Below are 21,110 nucleotides of genomic sequence, written 5' to 3'. Positions count from 1 at the left end.
CCCCTAACACACAGTTCAGAAGCCAGAACACCATGAAGGCCCCGCAGAGCAATGCCAGCCAAGTCACCACCAAAAACAGCAATGCTAGGGCCTGTTTCAACTGCTGAGAGACGGGGCATTTCATTGCTAACTGCCCGTATGCCAACAACAAGCCGGCAGCCTCAGCCTTCTCCAACTCTGTGAATGGACAAAGGCCAATTTTGTCAGGTGCCAACCGAGTGCCCATCTGCAACAACAACAGTCAGCAGATGAGGCAGCCCCAGCAGTCATTTGGACGAGCCCGCGTCAACCACATCAACGCGCAGGAGGCTCAATGAGCTCAGGGCGTAGTGCTCGGTGAGTACCTAGTCAGCTCAACTCTTGCAATAGTACTATTTGATTCTGGAGCATCACATGTTCATATCCTCAAGTTTTGTGGAAAAACACAATATACCTACAGTACTACTAAAAACACCCCTATTAACCCGGACGCCTGTAGGTGACATCAAGTGTCAACTAGGTTGTCTACGGGTAAGGATCAATTTAAGTGGGGTAGAATTTCTAGCAGACCTAGTAGTACTTAAGTCTAAGGGAATAGACGTGATCCTTGGAATGGATTGGTTAAGCCGGCACAATGGTCTCATATGTTGTACTGGCAAGGTGGTACACCTAACGAACCCAGAAGGAGTACGAGTGACCTGCCATACTCAGAGAAGTGGATCTGACCCAATAGTGTTTAGCATGGAAGCTAAGTCCTTGGAAAAAGTCCCGGTAGTAAACGAATACCCAGATGTTTTACCTAAAGAACTTCCCGGAATGCCACCGGATACGGATATAGAGTTTGTCATCGATCTTGTCCCGGGAACCTCTCCTATAGCCAAGAGACCCTATAGGATGGCAGCCTCCGAATTGGTAGAATTAAAGAAGCAACTGGAAGAACTGCAATGAATTGGTTTCATCAGACCAAGCTCGTCGCCTTGGGGAGCCCTAGTCCTTTTTGTCAAGAAGAAGGATGGGAGTATGAGGTTGTGTGTGGATTACCGGGCACTGAACGAAGTTACCATCAATAATAAGTACCCCCTCCCCAGGATTGATGACTTTTTTGATCAATTAAAAGGAGCCAAATATTTTTCCAAGATTGATTTGAGGTCAGGATATTTTCAGCTCAAGATTAGAGAAAAGCGACATCCTGAAGACAGCTTTTGTCACCCGTTACGGGCAGTTTGAGTTTACGGTGATGTCTTTTGGACTCACCAATGCTCCTGTTTATTTCATGAATCTCATGAACAAGGTGTTTATGGACGAATTAGATAAGTTTGTCGTAGTCTTTATCGATGACATACTTATTTACTCCAAGAGTGTCCAGGAACACGAGCAACATCTGCGGATAGTATTGGAAAAGCTGAGAGTACATAAGCTATATGCCAAATTCAGCAAGTGTGAATTCTGGCTGGCGAAAGTAGCTTTCCTTGGTCATATTCTTACCGCAGAAGGAGTAGCAGTAGACCCTGAGAAGGTCGAAGCAGTCTCCAACTGGCAGCAACCGACCAATGTTAGTGAAATCAGAAGTTTTCTTGGATTAGCTGGGTATTATCAGAGGTTTATTGAGGAATTTTCCAAGATAGCCCGACCCATGACAGAGCTGCTCAAGAAGGATAAGAAATTCACCTGGACAGAGTCATGCGAAAGAAGTTTTCAAGAATTGAAGAATAAGTTGACAACCGCCCCAGTGCTGACCCTACCAGATATCCATCGGGACTTTGTCATCTATTGCGATGCATCCCGACAAGGATTAGGATGTGTCCTCATGCAGGACGGGAAGGTAGTGGCTTATGCTTCCCGACAGCTCAGGCTTCATGAGCAGAACTGGAGTTTGCAGCCGTAGTGCATGCCCTCAAGATTTGGAGGCATTATCTAATTGGAAATAAGTGCGAGATCTATACCGACCATAAGAGTTTGAAGTATATTTTCACCCAGCCAAATTTAAACTTAAGGCAAAGAAGGTGGTTAGAACTTGTTAAGGATTATAATGTGGAAATTCATTACCACCCTAACAAAGCTAATGTGGTAGCTGATGCCTTAAGCCGGAAATCTTATGGACCCAAGGATGCACATCTGCAGGAAGAAATGACACGATTTAATGTGCACATTGTCCCTCGAGGCTCCATTCGCAAGATGAGCATTCAACCCACTCTGGAGGACAAAATTAGAAAAGCCCAAAGTTCGGACAAGGACTTGATGGAAATCCGAATGCAGACTGGAGAAAATAAGGTACCGAATTTTAGAGTGGATAATGAGGGAACTTTATGGTATAAAAATGGTATTTGTGTGCCCTGGGAAGGAGACTTCCGGCAAATAATCATGGATGTAGTCCCTAACTCGGCCTACTCCATCCACCCAGGATCCACCAAGATGTATATGGATTTAAAACAAAAATATTGGTGGAAGGGAATGAATGCGGATATTGCACGGTTTGTCGCCCATTGTGATACTTGTCAAAGGATCAAGGCCGAACATCAGAGGCCAGCAGGATTGTTGCAACCCCTACCTATTCCGGTTTGGAAATGGGATGAGATAGGAATGGACTTTGTAGTGGGTTTGCGCAGAACACAGAAAATACATGACTCCGTATGGGTAATAGTGGACCGACTCACTAAAGCGGCTCATTTCATACCCGTACGGACCAATTACGGTGGAGAAAAGCTAGCTAAGCTTTATGTGGAAAATATAGTAAAGTTACATGGTGTGCCTAGCAGAATTGTTTCAGAAAGAGGGACCCAATTCACCTCTAGGTTTTGGAAAAGCTTGCATAAAGCCATGGGCACCAAATTGGATTTTAGCTCCGCTTATCACCCACAAACGGATGGCCAGATAGAAAGGGTGAATCAGATTATGGAGGATATGTTGAGAGCATGTGCCCTTACCTATGGCAAGGATTGGGAGCAAAGTTTACTCTATGCGGAATTCTCATACAACAACGGTTATCAAGCAAGCTTGGGCATGTCACCATTCGAGGCTCTTTATAGAAGAAAATGCATAACTCCCCTGATGTGGTCAGAAGTTGGAGAACGTGCCCTAGTTGGACCCGCACTCATAAAGGAAGCTGAATAAAGAGTAGCCAAGATTAGAGAAAAGATGAAGCCCTCCCAGTCTCGACAGAAGAGCTACGCAGACAGGAAGAGGCGAGAAATAAGCTTTAACCCGGGAGAGTTCGTCTACCTTAAGGTTTCACCTATTCGGGGAACTCGTAGATTTCATATACAAGGAAAGTTGGCCCCTCGGTACATTGGACCGTACCGAGTTCTGAAGAAAGTCGGAACCGTGGCATACCGTCTGGAGCTACCAGAAGGAATGTCAGATATACACCCGGTGTTCCATGTATCCCAGCTAAGGAGATGTTTGAGGGTACCTAAGAAAGAGCATGTGCTAGAAGAAGAAATGGACCTACAAACAAACCTTCGGTACCAGGAAGTATCTGTCAAGATTTTGGACACTGTCACTAGGAGGACAAGAAACTCCGAGGTACAGATTTGCAGAGTACAGTGGAGCAGACACGGAGTAGAAGAAGCTATATGGGAACGTGAAGATGCCCTAAAGAAAGAGTTTCCCCAACTCTTTAGAAGCCAGCCGAATCTCGAGGATGAGATTCATTTTAAGTGGGGTAGGTTTGTAACAGCGCAAAAATTCACTAAATTAAATCACGCACTAAAAATAATTTCCGAAACTTTTTCATCGCTGAGCTCGAATCGAACTCCAAAATTCCCGTAAACCTTCCAAACGATCTTTCGCCATCCCGACACCGAATCCTTTCGCCGTCCCGTCTTCCTGCTCCTCACATCACGACCGACCGGCGCGCGTGCTCGACCGGCTCGCGACCGTCGCCGCGAATCCCGCCAGTGCCACTATTCCACTGAACTTTTCACTGTCAATTTGGATGTCCTGCTATGCTAGAAAATATCAGGCATTTCTAACAAAACATGACTAAAAGAAAAATCTTATTTTAGATATATTAAATGCACCCATAGCCGTATAGACTTTGGCCAATTATTCTAACAAAACATGACTAAATGAAAAATCTCATCTTAGATATATTAAATGCACTCATACTCAGGTAGTGATATCTGTGAAAAAGCTTAAAAGAATATGAAGTTGACAAGCAATCAATGAGCCCATGCCGTATAGACTTGGTAACAGAATGGCTAGCTCCAGTGCAAAAATATAAACTGCTAAATGTAGTGCAAGTTCATTCAATTGTGGTGAAGCCTATGTCCTTGTGTCCTCATTAGTCAATAATACTCATGTCTTACTCTTACATGAATCCCTTGTTCTTTCTGCTGATTCTACACCTGTTCTTCATTCACCTAAACCTCTCAGCCTTTGGAATTGGCAGAGATCAATTTGTCTACTCAGGCTTCACCAGTGCGAACCTCACCCTTGATGGTGCAGCTACCATCACACCAAATGGCCTACTTGAACTCACTAATGGCACTGTTCGTCTCAAAGGCCATGCCTTCCACCCGACTCCAATCCACATCAGCAAAGAACCTCACGGCACAGTGCAGTCATTTGCTCTCTCCTTCATCTTTGCCATCTACTGCGTCCAGCCCGACATCTGCGGTCATGGCATCGCTTTCCTTGTTGCCGCACACAAGAACTTCTCGAACACAATGCCAATGCAGTACATGGGACTCATCAGCGAACACAGCAATGGAAATGCGACCAACCACTTCTTTGCTGTTGAGCTCGACACCAACTGTAATGATGAATTCAAGGACATAGAAAACAACCATGTTGGCATCGACATCAACGGGCTCAATTCTGCGAATTCCAGCAGTGCTGGCTACAACGACAACAGAAATGGTAACTTCCACAACTTGACACTAGCAAGCTACAAAGTGATGCAGGTGTGGGTGGAATATGACGAGGATAACACACAGATCAATGTGACCTTGTCTCCCGTAAATGTGGCCAAACCATTCAAACCACTGCTCTCTACTACCTACAACCTATCAAGAGTGCTCAGAGACAAGGCATATGTCGGCTTCTCATCATCGACAGGTTCATTCATTTCACGGCAATATGTTCTTGGTTGGAGTTTTGGCATGAATAGGCCTTCTCTTCCCATTGATATCACCAAGCTACCAAAGCTACCCCATGAAGGCCCCAATCCTCAATCCAAGGTTTTAGAGATCATACTTCCAATAACTACTGCAGCATTTGTTATTATTGGAGGCACCATTGTCATTCTTCTGGTTAGAAGGTGGCTAATGTATGCTGAACTACGAGAAGATTGGGAGGTTGAGTTTGGACCACACAGATTTTCATATAAGGACTTGTTTTATGCTACTGAAGGATTTAAGAACAAGAATCTACTGGGCATAGGAGGATTTGGAAGGGTATACAAGGGAGTTCTTCCAAAATCTAAGGTGATGGTTGCTGTGAAGAAAATCTCCCATAATTCTAAGCAGGGCATGAAAGAATTTGTTGCCGAGGTTGTAAGCATTGGCCGCCTCCAACACCGTAATCTTGTGCAGTTACATGGCTATTGCCGTCGAAAAGGTGAACTTATTCTAGTGTATGAATACATGCCAGGTGGAAGCCTTGACAGGTACTTGTATGATCAAGAGAACAAGCCTACTTTGAATTGGGATCAAAGAATGCGAATAATCAAAGGAATAGCATCTGGCTTGCTTTACCTCCATGAGGAATGGGAGAAGGTAGTACTTCATCGGGACATCAAGCCAAGCAATGTGCTCCTTGATGATGAAATGAATGCACATCTAGGTGATTTTGGTCTAGCCAGGCTATACGACCATGGTGCTGAACCTCAGACCACACATATTGTTGGTACCATTGGTTACCTAGCTCCAGAGCTAGGACGAACTAGCAAGGCAACTCCACTTACCGATGTATTTTCCTTTGGTATGTTTGTTCTTGAGATTACTTGTGGGAGAAAACCCATTGAGCAAACTGGCCAAGATAGGCAACTGCTGTTGGTCGATTGGGTACTTGACTGTTGGCACAAAGGATTAGTCACAGATGCAGTAGATGTCAAGCTCCAAGGTGCCTACAATGTTGATGAGGCATGCCTAATACTAAAGATGGGATTGCTGTGCTCACACCCGTTTATCAATCTAAGGCCAAGCATGAGGGAAGTCATGCAGTATCTCAATGGCAATGTTCCACTACAGGATAAGTTAACGCCAGCTGATATGAGCCTTAGCATGCTGTCTTTCATGCAGAACAGATGTTTCAACCCAGCGACCTTGAGAAACTCATTCTCAACGACAAATAACAGTATGATATCTTACCTCACAGGAGGTAGATGAAATGCATGTACTCTAAAAATTACCTTGCTGTCTTTATCATAAGAAAATGTGAATTGGTTGAACCATTGATATATTCAGATTGTAAAGTTAAGAGCACAAGAATTAGATATTTGTGCCACCCTACGTATAGTTGTCTGTCTAGTCTGAAATAATTTGTTTGTAATGTGTTTACATTAGATGCAAGGAAATTCCAGGGTGGGTTTGTGAATACATCAGATATGTGAAATATTACATATGTGAATGCAGATGTCACTGATATGTTTTAAAATTAAAAGGAATGACACAATACAAACATACATAGTACTAAGAATTTCAGTAGATGAAACTTGTAGATATAACCAAAATATTAGCAACAAAACGTACATATGTGAATGCAGATGTCACTGATATGTTTTAAAATTAAAAGGAATGACACAATACAAACATACATAGTACTAAGAATTTCAGTAGATGAAACTTGTAGATATAACCAAAATATTAGCAACAAAACGAACAATGTTTGGCTAAGCTTACCGCGTAGAATACGAATACAAACAAATATAATGTAACTATTTGTCAGTCTCTTGCTATCATCATGTGCTACGAGTGCCAGTACTTGGACAAGGCTTCAGATGAGTAACCTTGCCTCTTATCATCTCATGCACTGCAGTTGCTTCTACCTTGCTTTGGGATAAGGTCATATATCATTTAAATTTTCTAATCAGGTTTGGTTCTTATGGCCAGCCCTTGGCTTTATATAGTCCCACATATACTCAAATTAAAGTAGATAGGAATCCTTAATTGAGTAGGACCAGTATAATAATCCTCAAGTCTCCTAAAAAGAATTTGAGAGCCTATGACTCGATAGGATAAGACGAACTTGATAGGAATTGGATCCCTACCAAGGCGTGGACGCAGGTTGTAGGCGTGGGAAGAAGAAGGACGGAGAATGATGTGCGCCCGACGGCTTCTGGGCGCCGTGGTCGCGCAAGGGGGAAGGAGGCAGGTGGGATTGAGAGGATTGTGGAGGAGGAAGTGACGGCGGCTGCTGCGCTACAGTACCCGCGGTGCTACAGTACCGCGGGTACTGTTCACGGGATGGCGGCTAGGGTTTGGGGGTCTCCCGGCTCCCTGAGGGAAGCCGAGCGATATGATTGCCCTTGCTTGATTAGATTGATACATCTCCTCTCTTTATATAGAGAGGTTTACTTGACCCCTAAGCAAGCGACTAATTAACCCTAATGGGCTAGGCCCAATAGGTCCTTGACTCCTCTAACACTTATATCCTTTTACAAACCAACTAATTTATGGAAATAATTAAAATATCTAAAGAAGCAGATCACAGCCACTAGTGCGACGGCGGCGTTGATACGTGATCATCGGCGGCGGCTGCGCCGGTTCGGGCACATGGGCCGGCTGGGCCTGGCCCGTAACATCTCTCCGCTCCTCGAGAAACAGCTCGTCCTCGAGCTGAAAGTCGGGGTAGCGCTCGACGAAGGACTCCCGTGGCTCCCAGGTCGCATCATCCGGAGGGAGCCCCTGCCACTCCACGAGGATCTCCCAGGCGCCATGCTGGAAGCGCGCCCGCCGCACCCGAGCCGGAGTCAAGACCACCCTGCCATCATGAATGGGCGGCAGTGGCGGCATGGACACAGGGGGGTCGCCGTGGAAGGGCTTCAACAGCCCCACATGGAAGACATTGTGGAGGCGCGACCCCTCTGGAAGCTACAGGCGATAGGCCACCTGCCCGATACGCTCGATCACCTAGAACGGACCTGCGTATCGAGGGCCGAGCTTGCCCTAGGGACAGCGCTCCAGCGAGTGGGTCGGCCTGTGTAGCAGGCGGAGCCAGACCCAATCACCCACCACAAACTCCAGCTCGCGGTGGTGAACGTCGTAGTAGTGCTTGGCGTGCTGACGAGCCTGAAGAAGACGCTCGCGGAAGTCGGCGAGGAAGGAGTCGCGGTCACGGAGAAGCGTGTCGGCCGTGTCCGTCTGGGCCACGCCGGCGGTGTGTGGTAGAAGCGCCGGCGGGGACCGCCCGTAGACCACCTCGAATGGCGTCGCCCGAAGCGCCGTGTGGTACGAGGTGTTGTAGCAGTACTCCGCCCACGCGAGCCAGTCCACCCAGGCTCGCGGGCGATCTCCCGTGGCGCACCGCAGGTACATGGCCAGCACCTTGTTGACGATCTCCGACTGGCCGTCCGTCTGAGGATGGAACGCCGTGCTCAAACGGAGCTGGACGCCGGCCATCTTGAAGAGGTCGCGCCACATGTGGCTCATGAAGACGGGGTCCCGGTCGCTGACGATGGACGTCGGGAAGCCATGGAGCCGAACGATGCCGTCGAAGAAGGCGCGGGCGACCGACGAAGCCGTGTACGGGTGGCTCAGGGCGATGAAGTGCGCATACTTCGAGAAGCGGTCCACCACGGTGTGGATGACCGACTTCCCGCCGACCTTGGGCAGACCCTCGACGAAGTCCATCGAGATGTCCGCCCACACCTGGGCGGGAACCTCGAGGGGCTGGAGCAGCCCCGCTGGCCGCTGCGTCGACGTCTTGTTGCGCTGGCATGTGGGGCAGGCACGGACGAACTCCTGTACCAACCGCCTGTCGTGGGGGAAGTAGAAGTCGGCACGCAGACGTTGTAGGGTCTTCTGGACGCCCTCATGACCAGCTGAGTGGACCAATGAGAGCACTCGCTGGCGTAGGTCGTGCTGAGCGGGCACGAAGATGCGCTTGCCGTGGAGAAGGAGCCCTGCGTCGGTGTGCCAGGGTGCATCGAGGCCCCCGTCCAGGAGCCGTGCAGCCTCCTCGTCAGTGGATGTGGCCGCGCGGATGTCGTCGAGGAGGTCGAAGGACGGCCCGGAGATGGCGTGGAGCTCCGCCGCGTCATCGGAGCTGGACTCGCTGTCGCGGCGGGAGAGGGCGTCCGCCGCAGTGTTGAGGCGCCCCGGGCGATACTCCACGGCGAAGTCGAACCCGAACAGCTTGCTGAGCCACTGGTGCTGCGGGATCGTAGACAGTCGCTGGTCGAGGAGGTACTTCAGGCTGTAGTGGTCGGTGCGGACCAAGAAGCGGCGCCCCCAGAGGTAGGGCCGCCAATGACGCACAGCCTGTACCAGGCCGATGAGCTCCCTCTCATAGGCCGCCAGCTTGACGTGGCGGGCGGCGAAAGGCCGGCTGAAGAAGGCCAGGGGGCCGGACCCCTGGTGCAGCACCGCGCCGAAACCGGTGCCGGAGGCGTCGCAGTCTACCACAAACTGCTGCTCGAAGTCCGGCATCTGCAATACCGGACCCGTCGAGAGCGCCTTTTTTAGCGCCGTGAAGGCCTCCGCCGCTTCCGCGGTCCAGGAGAAGGCCTCCTTGCGCAGGAGGCGTGTCAGGGGGGCGGCGATCGCCCCGAAGTCTCGGATGAACTTCCGGTAGTAGCCCGCGAGGTCCAGAAAGCCGCGCACGCCTCGGGCTGAGCGTGGCTCCGGCCAGGACGCGACCGCCTCCTCCTTGGCGGTGTCCCTCGCGACTCCCTCGGCAGAGATGACGTGGCCGAGGTAGGCGACTGAGCGGGAGCCGAAGGCGCACTTGGAGCGTTTGAGGTGGAGGCCGTTGGCGCGTAGCGCGTCGAGGACGAGGCGGACATGCTGCAAGTGATCAGACCACGACGGGCTGTATATCAAAATATCATCGAAGAAAACGAGCACAAACTGCCGAAGGAATGGCTGCAGGACGTCATTCATCAGGGCCTGGAACGTGGCCGGCGCGTTGGAGAGACCGAACGGCATGACGAGGAACTCGAAGTGGCCGTGGTGGGTGCGGAACGCGGTCTTCTCCACATCAGCCATGTGCATGCGCACTTGATGGTAGCCCGAGCGGAGATCGAGCTTGGTGAAGTACCTGGCGCCGTGCAGCTCGTCGAGGAGCTCATCGACCACCGGGATCGGGAACTTGTCCTTGGAAGTCTTGTCGTTGAGCGCACGGTAGTCGATGCAGAAGTGCCAGGTGCCGTCGGCCTTCTTGACCAGCAGCACTGGCGCCGAGAACGGGGAGGTGCTGGGTCGTATGATGCCCTGGGACAGCATCGTGGCACACTGACGCTCGAGCTCGTCCTTCTGCAGCTGTGGGTAGCGGTACGGCCTGACCGCGACTGGTGCCGTGCCCGGCAGTAGGTGGATCCTGTGGTCGTAGGGGCGGGACGGAGGGAGGCCTTGCGGCTCGGCGAAGACGTCTTCGTACTGCTGGAGGAGGACGTCGAGGAGTGGGCGCTCGGGGTCGGCCGAGAGCGCGTGCAGGAGCGGCTCGGAGATGTCGACGCGGGGCGATCCGATCCCGCGCCAGACGATGAAGCGTCCATGCCACCAGAATGCCATGCAGAGGTCGTCGAAGTCCCACAGGATCGGACCCAAGGTCCGCAAGTAGTCGACGCCGAGGACGAGGTCGAATCCGCCCAAGCCGATGCCGAAGCAGCTGATGGCAAACTCCTCCTAGCCGATATGCATGGCCACGTTGCGGGCCACCGCCCCGCATGGCACGCGGTCACCGTTGGCCACCGTCACTCGCAGCCTGGCGCTCGATGTCGCCAAACCGAGACGGCTCATCAAATCCTTGTGGATGAAGTTGTGTGTCGAGCCGCTGTCGAGGAGGGCCGTCAGACGGTGTCCACCGATGTGGACAGGGACCATCATCGTGTCCTCGGTGCGAATGCCGGCGATGGCGTGGAGGGAGACAACCGGGTCCGGCTCCTCAGTAGGCTGGGCGCCAGCGCCCCCGGCCGCAGCGTCATCCTTGCCATCGGACGTGTAGTCAGTCACCTCCAGGTAGAAGAGGCGCTGGCACTGGTGGCCACGTACGTAGGGCTCGTCGCAGTTGTAGCAGAGGCCCTGGCGACGGCGTTCCACCATCTCAGCCGGAGTCAGACGGCGGAACGGTTTGGGCGGCGGCGCCGGTAAGGCCGGTGCAGGAGCGGCCGGCGGTGCCAGCGCCGGCGCTGGAGGAGCTGCGCGTGGCGCAGCTGGCGGCGGCAGGGGCAGGCGCTGGGGAAGGCGCCCTGCACGCTGTGGAGAAGCGGTCGCCGTGGCCGCCGCGCGATGCTCAAAGGCCCGTGCGAGATGCATGGCATCCTGGAGCATCTGGGGTGTGCGGAGCTCGACGTCGACACGGATGTGATCCGGCAGACCCCCCACAAAGAGGTCCGCCTTCTGCTTTGGCGAGAGTTCCGGGGTGTGGCACACCATAGAGTTGAAGCGCTCCTGGAAGTCTTGGACGGTGCTGTGCTAGGGAAGCCGGGCCAGCTCCGAGAGGCAGTTGGAGCGAATGGCCGGCCCAAAGCGCTGGTTGGCAAGCTCTTTGAAGCACTCCCATGACGGCATGCCCTCGTCCTGCTCGAGGGCGTAGTACCAGGTCTGGGCCACGCCAGTCATGTGGTACGAGGCGAGCCAGACCCGGTCGGAGGCTAGCGTGCGCTGTCCCCTAAAAAACTGCTCACAGCGGTGGAGCCAGTTCAGTGGATCTTCAGTGCCGTCGTAGGTGGGGAAGTCGAGCTTGCTGAAGCGCGGAACCCCCAGGCGCTCGTGTGCGCTGGCAGCTCCCGGTGCACCCGGCGCGCCCAACGGGTTGGGCTGCGGAATGTCGTCGAACACGGGCAGCGGTGATGGCGAGTGGGGGAGCGTGATCTTGGTGATTGGCAGGGTCGGCGAAGACGTTGGGGATGCCATGGACAGTGTGGCGGCGGCCGTCGATGAAGAACTCGCCAGGGTTGTAGATCCGTACCCTGGCATCCCATAGGGCATGGACGCCGTGGGGTTCAACGTCGGCGGCGGTTGAAGGCGTGGCTCCATAGAGGTGATGCGCGACTCCATAGAGATGAAGCGCGTCTCCATGTCTCCCATGCTTCTCAGCAGCTTGGTCATCATGGCGGCCAGACCCTCCATGGTTGGCGGCGGCAGTGGTGGCTCAGACTTGTCGTCGCCTGGCATAGCTGATACCAGATTGATAGGAATTGGATCCCTACCAAGGCGTGGACGCAGGTTGTAGGCGTGGGAAGAAGAAGGACGGAGAATGATGCGCGCCCGACGGCTTCTGGGCGCCGTGGTCGCGCAAGGGGGAAGGAGGCAGGTGGGATTGAGAGGATTGTGGAGAAGGAAGTGACGGCGGCTGCCGCGCTACAGTACCCGCGGTGCTACAGTACCGCGGGTACTGTTCACGGGATGGCGGCTAGGGTTTGGGGGTCTCCCGGCTCCCTGAGGGAAGCCGAGCGATATGATTGCCCTTGCTTGATTAGATTGATACATCTCCTCTCTTTATATAGAGAGGTTTACTTGACCCCTAAGCAAGCGACTAATTAACCCTAATGGGCTAGGCCCAATAGGTCCTTGACTCCTCTAACACTTATATCCTTTTACAAACCAACTAATTTATGGAAATAATTAAAATATCTAAAGAAGCAGATCTCAGCCACTAGTGCGACGGCGGCGTTGATACGTGATCATCGGCGGCGGCTGCGCCGGTTCGGGCGCATGGGCCGGCTGGACCTGGCCCGTAACAGAACTTCTCCCAAAAATCTAACCGAACACTTAAAAAGGCAAATTTGGTTCATGTATGTCAAAAGAGTTGGGGGTTGAAAACAATCAGTTCAAATTTCCTATTAGTTTAAGTCAATTCCAAGAAAAAAACCAAGACTCAAGATTCTCTTGAATAGCCTTGATTTTTTTTCTCTGAAATAAAACTTAGTCTAGCTAGTATTAGTATTTTCATAAACTTTGACTCGAATAAAAAAGTTTCATTTAGATGGTGAGGCCATGAGAAGTCTAGAGGATGCCTGGCTGAGTCTAAAGCAGAAGATATGGTTTAGAAAAAACAGAAAACTTTACAAAATAAGCCTCTGAGTCAATTAAAGGTCATGGAGAGAAACATTGCATCATCATTAAAATGAATGGCCGCAGAAGGGAACAACCATCATGAAAATGACTGAAAGCAAGGGGTTGCGGTAGCAATAGGCAACAAAATCAGGCATAAAATTTTCTTCCATTATAAAGAAGTTACCTTATGGTTGGGTTAGCTTAATCATGTTGTAGAATTTCTTTTAACTTAAAGACAACCCTTCCCCAGACCCCGCACAGTGCGGGAAGCCTACAACACTGGGTACGCTCTTTTTTCTAATTTCATAGACAAGTTTGCGAATTTATTTATGGTTATGTATGGAATATATGTTTTCATATATATATAAGGGGGTTTATTGAACATTAGAAGGGTAGAATTACAAGATTTTTTTTCTAGATAATGGAAGAAATTTCATTAGCATTACAATACTATTGAACTAAAAATAAAAATAGAATGAAGCTAATACAGGAAAAAAGACACTATCATGTATGGAAAATACCAAAATCTTCATTAAGACAACATAGGCTAACTGATTACAGATTTACAGTGGCAACCGATAACTCTTTTCTGGAGAATATTCGCAATCATGGAAGAGGAACATAACTCAAATGTTGATTTGGATCAGATAAAACTTGGTTTAGTGCTGACCCCCTAAGAAATCGTAGTATCTAGTTTGATAATCGGATTCCGTATTCTTTCTAGATAATTTCCAACCACAATGAAGAAATATCTGCCTCATATAGCTGGCTCACAAGTGAGGCCCCTGCTGTAGGCCAATAAAGAAACATAGTTATCTGTTATCACTAACAATTTACCACCCACAAAATGAATCATTACTTGAGAGCTGCTTACAAAAGAAATTCTGAAGTATACATAAGCACCCATCGCAATATCTATGAACATATAAAATAGCATAGGTGCTGCAATTCTTTTGATGCCATGATAATTAGCCAACTACAAAACATGCAAAAAGTAGTCCACAAGACAAAGTCTTAAAATAATTAATAATTAATTTTTTCTCCTAAATTATGTCGTTTTCACAGTATAAATTAGCTGCATTATTTTCACCAGAAAACATCACCCTCTCTAACACTTTCAGACATGGATACGTGTGGAAAAAACTTGTAGGGTAGAAATTTGGCATTGCCTCAATTTGTTTTAACTCCTACCAAGCCTTCAACGCAAAAGCACCACTACTGGCCTATTGCTTCATCTTGCTGCACTGTTGTTGATTCTTTACAAGATTTCCTCACACCTCACATGAAGTTCTTCCCTCCATGCCTCCTGCTTTCCTTTGGCCTTCACCTAGCAACTCTCAGCGCAGATGGCAGCCCGCTCCTATACCTTGGTTTCAGTGGCACTAACCTCTCCATGGATGAAACTGCCACAATTACACCGAGTGGACTCCTTGAGCTAACAAATGGCATCGTTAATCGCAAAGGGCATGCATTCTACCCGGCTCCTTTGCACTTCCGCAAGTCACATAATGGTAAAGTGCAGTCCTTCTCTGTCTCCTTTGTGTTTGGAATCTGCTCTAGTTACCTCAGTATGACACAACATGGTTTGGCCTTCATTGTTGGCTTGTTGCTCCGAGCAAGAACTTCACAGATGCATTAGCCAACCAGTACCTAGGTCTCACAAATATTTTTTTTTTGAAATAAAAGGCAGGAGCTCGATAGAAAAAATATTTACAAGAAAAGTTAGCACAACGGGGAGCCAAAGGACTTCCCAAGGCTAACCAACCCACGCGACGCGGTTGAGCACAACACGACGCATTGCCATAGATCATCGTTGCCGAGCATGGAAGCAACGCCGCCAGCAGTTCCGACTTCCCGTGGCAGACCACCCACGAACCACACACCGAGGATCCGAAGCAAGCGGCCACAACCAGTTATCATTGCCAAGCTCAATTGTGAAGAGTAGCTCCGACTTCCGGCCGAAACCCACGCCTCACCCCAGCGGATGAAGACCCCAGCAGAGACCTAGACTACGGCGGAGGGGGGAGGTTGCCGCGCGTCATTATTGCCGAGCTGCGTCCCCTACGCAGCAGCTCCGACTTCACGTTGCAAAACCCGCCTCCACGCGTCAACCAGACGCCGAGAAACGAGAGCATCCGCCCAGAAGACTTCAAGGCCACGACGAAGTCCAAATGCGACGCCTTCAACAAGGGAGCGATAACAACTCCGCCACCATCGCACGTCCACAATGGACCGGGTTTTCACCCAAGGACGTCGACACTAAGGGGATACACAACGCCCCCAGCAGGGAAAGTGGCACCAATGGCGTCGCCGTCGCAAGACTTTCACCCAAGACCTCACTAGCGCCAATGCCGAGCCAAGAAGCCGGACCCCTCGCCATCCAACACCTTCAAACGCCGCTGTCCTGCAATCCCATGAAGGCCTCATCAGAGAGCAACGATGCGCCGGCTGCACGCGGCAGCCGCATAGCTGCGTCGACCGTCACCCCCTCTGACCAGGCCGCAGGCCGGACCTGCCTCCACCGCTAGCGTGACACCGCCGCACGTCGAGGCCGTCGCCATCCGCAGCCGCCGGTACAAGCACCCGCAGCAGCCGTCGACGACGACCGTGACCGCAGCCACGGGCGCCGCCACACCATCATGGGCGCCGCCCCCCTCCTTGAGGGCGCCAGCCCCGGCCGCTAGGGCACCCGTCCCCTGCTCCCAGCATCTGGCCGCAGCCGCCGCTACCATCGGACGGATCCCGGCAAGATCCGCCAGGGCAGCAGCACCGGCCCCGCCGCCAGGCCACGGGAGGCCGGAACCGGAGCGCTAGCGCCCCCAACAGACCCCGCGCCTGGCCTGCCTCCGAGTCCCAGCGTCGTTCCCGGCGTCGAGCATCGCGCCCCAGCAACAGCCGTCGCGCTCCTCCGCGGCTACCGGATCCGGCCATGGAGGCCCCAGATCCGGCGCCGCCGGAGCCACCAGCTCCGCCACCGCCCGTCCGGCGGCGAGCCCCCTCCAGCATCTCCTGCGGCCGCGGCCGCGAGGTGAAGGGGAGGAGAAGGGCTGCTCCGCTGCCGCCCTCTTCGCAGGCCGCGCGGACTTCCGGGGCCGGCTCCGGCGGCGGCGCGGCAAGGGAGGGGTGGGGAAGGGGCCGGCGGCGGCGAGTGCTTGGGCGTCCGCCCGAGTCGCCCTATGCGGGGGCGACGCGGGGGTCAGCGGCGAGTCCAGAGAGATATAGGTCTCACAAATACTGTGAAGAATGGAAACCCAAAAAACCATTTCTTTGCTGTGGAGCTCGATCCAACTCTATCAATTGAGTTCAAGGACATTGATGCAAACCATGTAGGCATAAATATCAATGACCTAAACTCCATAGAGTCATCCTCTGCAGGCTACTATGATGACACAAGTGCTAGCTTCCAAAACCTAAGTCTTAATAGTGGTGAAGCAATGCAAGTATGGGTGGATTATGATGGAGAAGCAAAGCAAATAAATGTGACCATAGCTCCCCTTGAAAAGGAGAAACCAGTATGGCCATTGATCTCAAAAAACTATGACCTCTCAATGGTGCTGCAAGAGCCAGCATACATTGGTTTCTCATCATCAACTGGTGCAGTTAACTCACAACACTATGTGCTTGGCTGGAGCTTCAGCATGAACAGATCAGCTCCAAAGATTGATACCACCAAGCTCCCAAAGCTACCTCCGAAGGGTCATAAACCCCAGTCAAAACTCTTGGAAATCATCCTACCAATAGCAACTGCAACATCCATTACAGTCATGGGAGCTATCATCATTTTACTTCTTAGGAGGAGGCTACGATACACTGAGCTGAAAGAAGATTGGGAAACTGAGTTCGGACCACACAGGTTCTCCTACAAGGATTTGTACCATGCCACAGAGGGATTTCAGAACAAGAACCTACTCGGTGCAGGAGGATTTGGGAAGGTATACAAGGGAGTCCTCCCATCATCTAAATTGGACGTTGCTGTTAAGAGGGTGTCCCATGAATCGAGGCAGGGTATGAAGGAGTTCATTGCTGAGGTTGTAAGCATTGGACGCATTCGACACCGCAACCTTGTTCAGTTACTTGGTTATTGCAGGCGAAAAGGTGAACTTATTTTAGTATATGATTACATGTCAAATGGAAGCCTTGATAAGTATTTGTACTGTGAAGAGAACAACCACACATTGAATTGGGCTCAAAGATTTTGGATCATCAAAGGGATTGCATCAGGTTTACTCTACCTCCATGAGAAGTGGGAAAAGGTTGTCATTCACCGTGATATTAAGGCAAGCAATGTTCTTCTTGATAGTGAGATGAACGGACGTCTAGGTGACTTTGGCCTAGCAAGATTGTATGATCATGGTACTGACCTACAGACTACACATGTGGTTGGTACCATGGGGTACTTAGCTCCGGAATTGGTATTGACAGGAAAGGCATCCCCTCTAACAGATGTGTTTGCCTTTGGCACATTCCTTCTCGAGGTGACATGTGGGAAAAGGCCAGTAAACAATAATGCAGATTACAACCAAGAGGTGTTAGTAGACTGGGTTCTAGGATCATTAACTGAGACTGTAGACACCAGGTTACTAGGGGATTATAATGTTAATGAGGCATGCCTGGTGCTAAAACTTGGGTTATTATGCTCACATCCATTTACTAATGTGAGGCCTAACATGCAAAAGGTCATGCAGTACCTTGACTCTGATTTGCCACTCCCTGAGTTGACACATGCAGAAATGAGCTTCAGCAAGCTCACTCTAATGCAAGGAGAAGGGTTTGACCCGTATACACTGTCATCAAGCATTGACACAAGATCTAGCGTCTCAGGAGGAAGATGATTTTCATGGTTTTTGATGTTATCGTGAGTGCAGTCAGTAGATTGCGTTCTTGAGCACTGGCACAAAGGATCATTGACTGAGGCAACATACACTAGGCTACAAGGAGACTACAATGCTGATGAGGCATGCCTGGTGCTAAAACTTGAGTTGTAATGCTCGCATCCATTTAGTAATGTGAAGCCTAACTTGCAGGAGGTCATACAGTAACTTGATTATGATTTTGTCACTCCCAGAATTGAAGAATGCAGACATTGAGTATAGCATGCTTTTCCTAATACAAGATGAAGCATTTGGTCCTTATACACTGCCACCAAGCATAGGCCCAATTTCTGAAATCTCAAGAGGAAGATGATCTTCCATGGATGTTTAATGTTATGCTGATACTTAGCAGTTAGCACTGAGTCTTGTAATGTTTTTCATAGTGCTAGAGTACTTAAGGGCATTATCCTTGTAAAAGTTGAGCATTACATCTTATTACATGGACTTCCTGAGCTCATGATTTTCATTTGTGTACAAAGTAGCCTTCTGTCTGTATAAGTGAACCAGTCTACATGTTCTATTCGGTTGAGGTTACAAATATACATTCACATGTCCTGCAGGTCTATTGATCTATTTGGATATACTGAAAATGTTATGACTTTGCAATGTTCTAAAATAAACGAATTTAAGTAAAATCTGGACAGCCAGGTCCAACTCATTCATTGCTTCCAAGCAGGTCCAGCCCAACTCAGCATTTAGGGAACCTATTATACTTATACTCCTAACTCCTAGTCTTTGGTGTTTAAAGTAGAATAATTACTCCCAGAAAGAAAGGTTATTTTATAGGGATATTTTGGGAATTGATTTTCTTCTGATGGCAAATCGGACAACTAGGAACAGTTCCAATTAAAATGAAACCCCTCTCAACTCAGATGTATCCTTCTATTCATCTTGATAGATTTTAAACATTGTAGAAATGTATCTCGCAAACCTAATATATCAATTATATTTGAGGAAGGAGGTTCATCCCCTGCTTCAACTATTTTAGCATATCAAACCATATTTAGAAACATCACCGGAACTACAGAAAACAGAAGCTAAATGATTTGCATAAACAGCTTAGCCTCAGTAAAAGAACACAATGGACAAAATGAGCGATAGCTTCACTATAAAGTTAAATGCAAAAGAGAATCAATTAGTAGCATAGGAAGTTCATACATTATCATCATAAAGCTGGAGGAAGTTGCAGGCACCCATCCATTCACATAAACGCATTATCTCCACCCTGCACTGGAGATCGGAGAAGAGAATTTATAAACCCAACATCAACCACTGAAGTGAAATGAGCACGATCTATAAAGCACAATTTTCTCATTAATATTTCTTTTCCAAACTGCTCAACCCACAGCTACAGCATATAGTGAGGGTAGTTTCTCAAGGGCCCTTAAAAATGGATTCAACCTGTGTCCCCAGAAATCTGATGCATGCCTTCTAACTAGCATTGAGTATTGAGAAGCTAGGTACAGACTATTAAACACATTTCTCCAAACGTACTGAACAATAGACATCTGCATTTCCATTTATATCACAGAAAGGTGCAACAATCAGTTCGATGTTCTAACCTATTTACTGTTGAAATATGAACATGCTAAAAAATGATTTCTTTTTGTCGGTTCTTGGATTTTTTAGTTGAGGAACAAATGGGAAACATATTAAGTATGTCCAGTGCAGTTTGTGACTTGGAGCTAACTTATGAAATTACTAAGATTTGAATAATGACGCGGGACCGTCTTCACATGGGAAGTTATAACTCTCAGTTGAGCAATTCTGAGGTTCAGGTTAACTGTTGCTGAGCATACAATTTTACTGGACCCATACAGCCAAATGCTACTGCAGGCTAGAACAATAATGCCAAATCCTGGAATCATAAACACCTTTAGAGTAACAAAATGAACTGGACTCAGTAGTTAGTCACCGGAAGGAGGCAACTGCCTTCGGAAGCCTGCCTGGCAGGCGGTGCGGGCGCCGCGCCGCCGCCGCCGCCGGGTCGAATGACTCAGCCGCAGTGAGTGCTCGGCTCAACGCGCGCCGCGGCGCTGCCTCCAAGGTCCCTCGTTGAGTACTGTTTCGGAGCCGGAGGAGGTAAATCCTGGCAGTGCAGCGAGCCTTGTGAGGTGGCGAGCGGCAAGCGCTGCCGGTGCCGGCGACGACGCGCCGCCAATGTGGGGGCGTCGACGAGCGCTACGGCGAAATGGGCCCAGATGAAAAAGAATTGGAGCCATTCATTTCTTTTCTCACAGTTCTTTTGGACTTTTGGTGATTCCTGCTGAGTGCAGCCTTATGGGCCTGCCAGCCCATCAGCCCATGTTTATCGTCAGCTTCTTTCATAGAATCTGGCCCGATTCTGAAGCCAACAGTTTTCTATCAGTTTATTCTCACGAGCAGTCAACAGTTTTAGTATATTTTGTCAACTAATTATAAAACTGCTAGCAATGTGGTTGTGAGGAGATTATGTTTTTTAAAACTTGCCAAAACCGTAGGAAAAGCTAGTTAGTAGTAACTGTACTTTTAGAAAAGGAGGAGTTGCACCCGAACATACCAGTAGCATGGCTAACTCCGTATAATATGTCTTTTGTTTGTATGTTCTCGTAGGTCTTTTATGATGGGAATACGAGGATGTCCTATCTTTCATCAGAGGATAATGACAATTCGATACAAGCAATTCGGCTTCCGACCAATAAGGCTCGAGCCGGCAATCGATGCACCATATCGTCTTTTGATATCAACCGTGCACTGCTCGGTTGACCTCACCACAAAGGCTAATTCTTACCTACGAATCGAAGAACATAAGCAACAACGAGAAAGAACACAAAAAGAACTGCAAATGATTGATTAAGCTCACAAAGTTAGGGTCTTACAAGTCGGTGACGACGAACTGTTCAAGACAGAATTAATCAAAACAAAATCCACCCCTAACTTGGGTGACAGCTACTCAAGATAAATGTTTAGGGTCGTCCATGAAACCCTAAACTCGTCTTCATTGGACTCCGAAATGATACACAACCCAACGGCCCAAAATACGGCGGCATCGCACCTTACATATTCTGGGTATCCACTTGTTTCTACAATTTCCGGTGACTCGGACCTGATAATTACATGG

General features: G+C 49.5%; 2 protein-coding genes, 1 long non-coding RNA gene and 1 pseudogene across 4 annotated transcripts; 2 read left to right on the top strand and 2 right to left on the bottom strand.

Moving 5' to 3' along the window:
• The first annotated feature begins 4,247 nt into the window (after positions 1-4,247).
• LOC120663007 (L-type lectin-domain containing receptor kinase SIT2-like) lies at positions 4,248-6,518 on the top strand. Of its 2 annotated transcripts, none has more exons than XM_039942046.1 (2): positions 4,248-4,839; positions 5,212-6,518. In XM_039942046.1, the coding sequence occupies exons 1-2, from the start codon at positions 4,278-4,280 to the stop codon at positions 6,306-6,308; spliced, it is 1,659 nt and encodes a 552-aa protein (XP_039797980.1). In that variant the 5' UTR covers positions 4,248-4,277; the 3' UTR covers positions 6,309-6,518. The 2 variants fall into 2 exon arrangements, with proteins under 2 accessions (XP_039797980.1, XP_039797979.1); XM_039942045.1 differs by having other exon boundaries at positions 4,248-5,037.
• A 4,845-nt stretch (positions 6,519-11,363) lies between these two features.
• Positions 11,364-12,257, bottom strand: LOC120659101. The gene has a single exon (XM_039937159.1). It carries the CDS (start codon positions 12,255-12,257, stop codon positions 11,556-11,558), a length of 702 nt encoding a protein of 233 aa, XP_039793093.1. The 3' UTR covers positions 11,364-11,555.
• Positions 12,258-14,261: 2,004 nt separating this feature from the next.
• Positions 14,262-18,591, top strand: LOC120663009 (annotated as a pseudogene).
• A 340-nt stretch (positions 18,592-18,931) lies between these two features.
• LOC120663010 lies at positions 18,932-20,233 on the bottom strand. Its single transcript, XR_005670249.1, has 2 exons — positions 19,926-20,233; positions 18,932-19,240 (listed from the first exon to the last, which is right to left on the bottom strand). It is a non-coding gene; the product is annotated as an uncharacterized LOC120663010 (long non-coding RNA).
• Positions 20,234-21,110: the final 877 nt, after the last annotated feature.

The sequence above is a fragment of the Panicum virgatum genome, chromosome 2N, assembly GCF_016808335.1.
Source record: "Panicum virgatum strain AP13 chromosome 2N, P.virgatum_v5, whole genome shotgun sequence".
Lineage (NCBI taxonomy): Eukaryota > Viridiplantae > Streptophyta > Magnoliopsida > Poales > Poaceae > Panicum > Panicum virgatum.
Note: the sequence above shows the minus strand (reverse complement) of the source record. Positions and strands in the feature narration are given on the sequence as shown.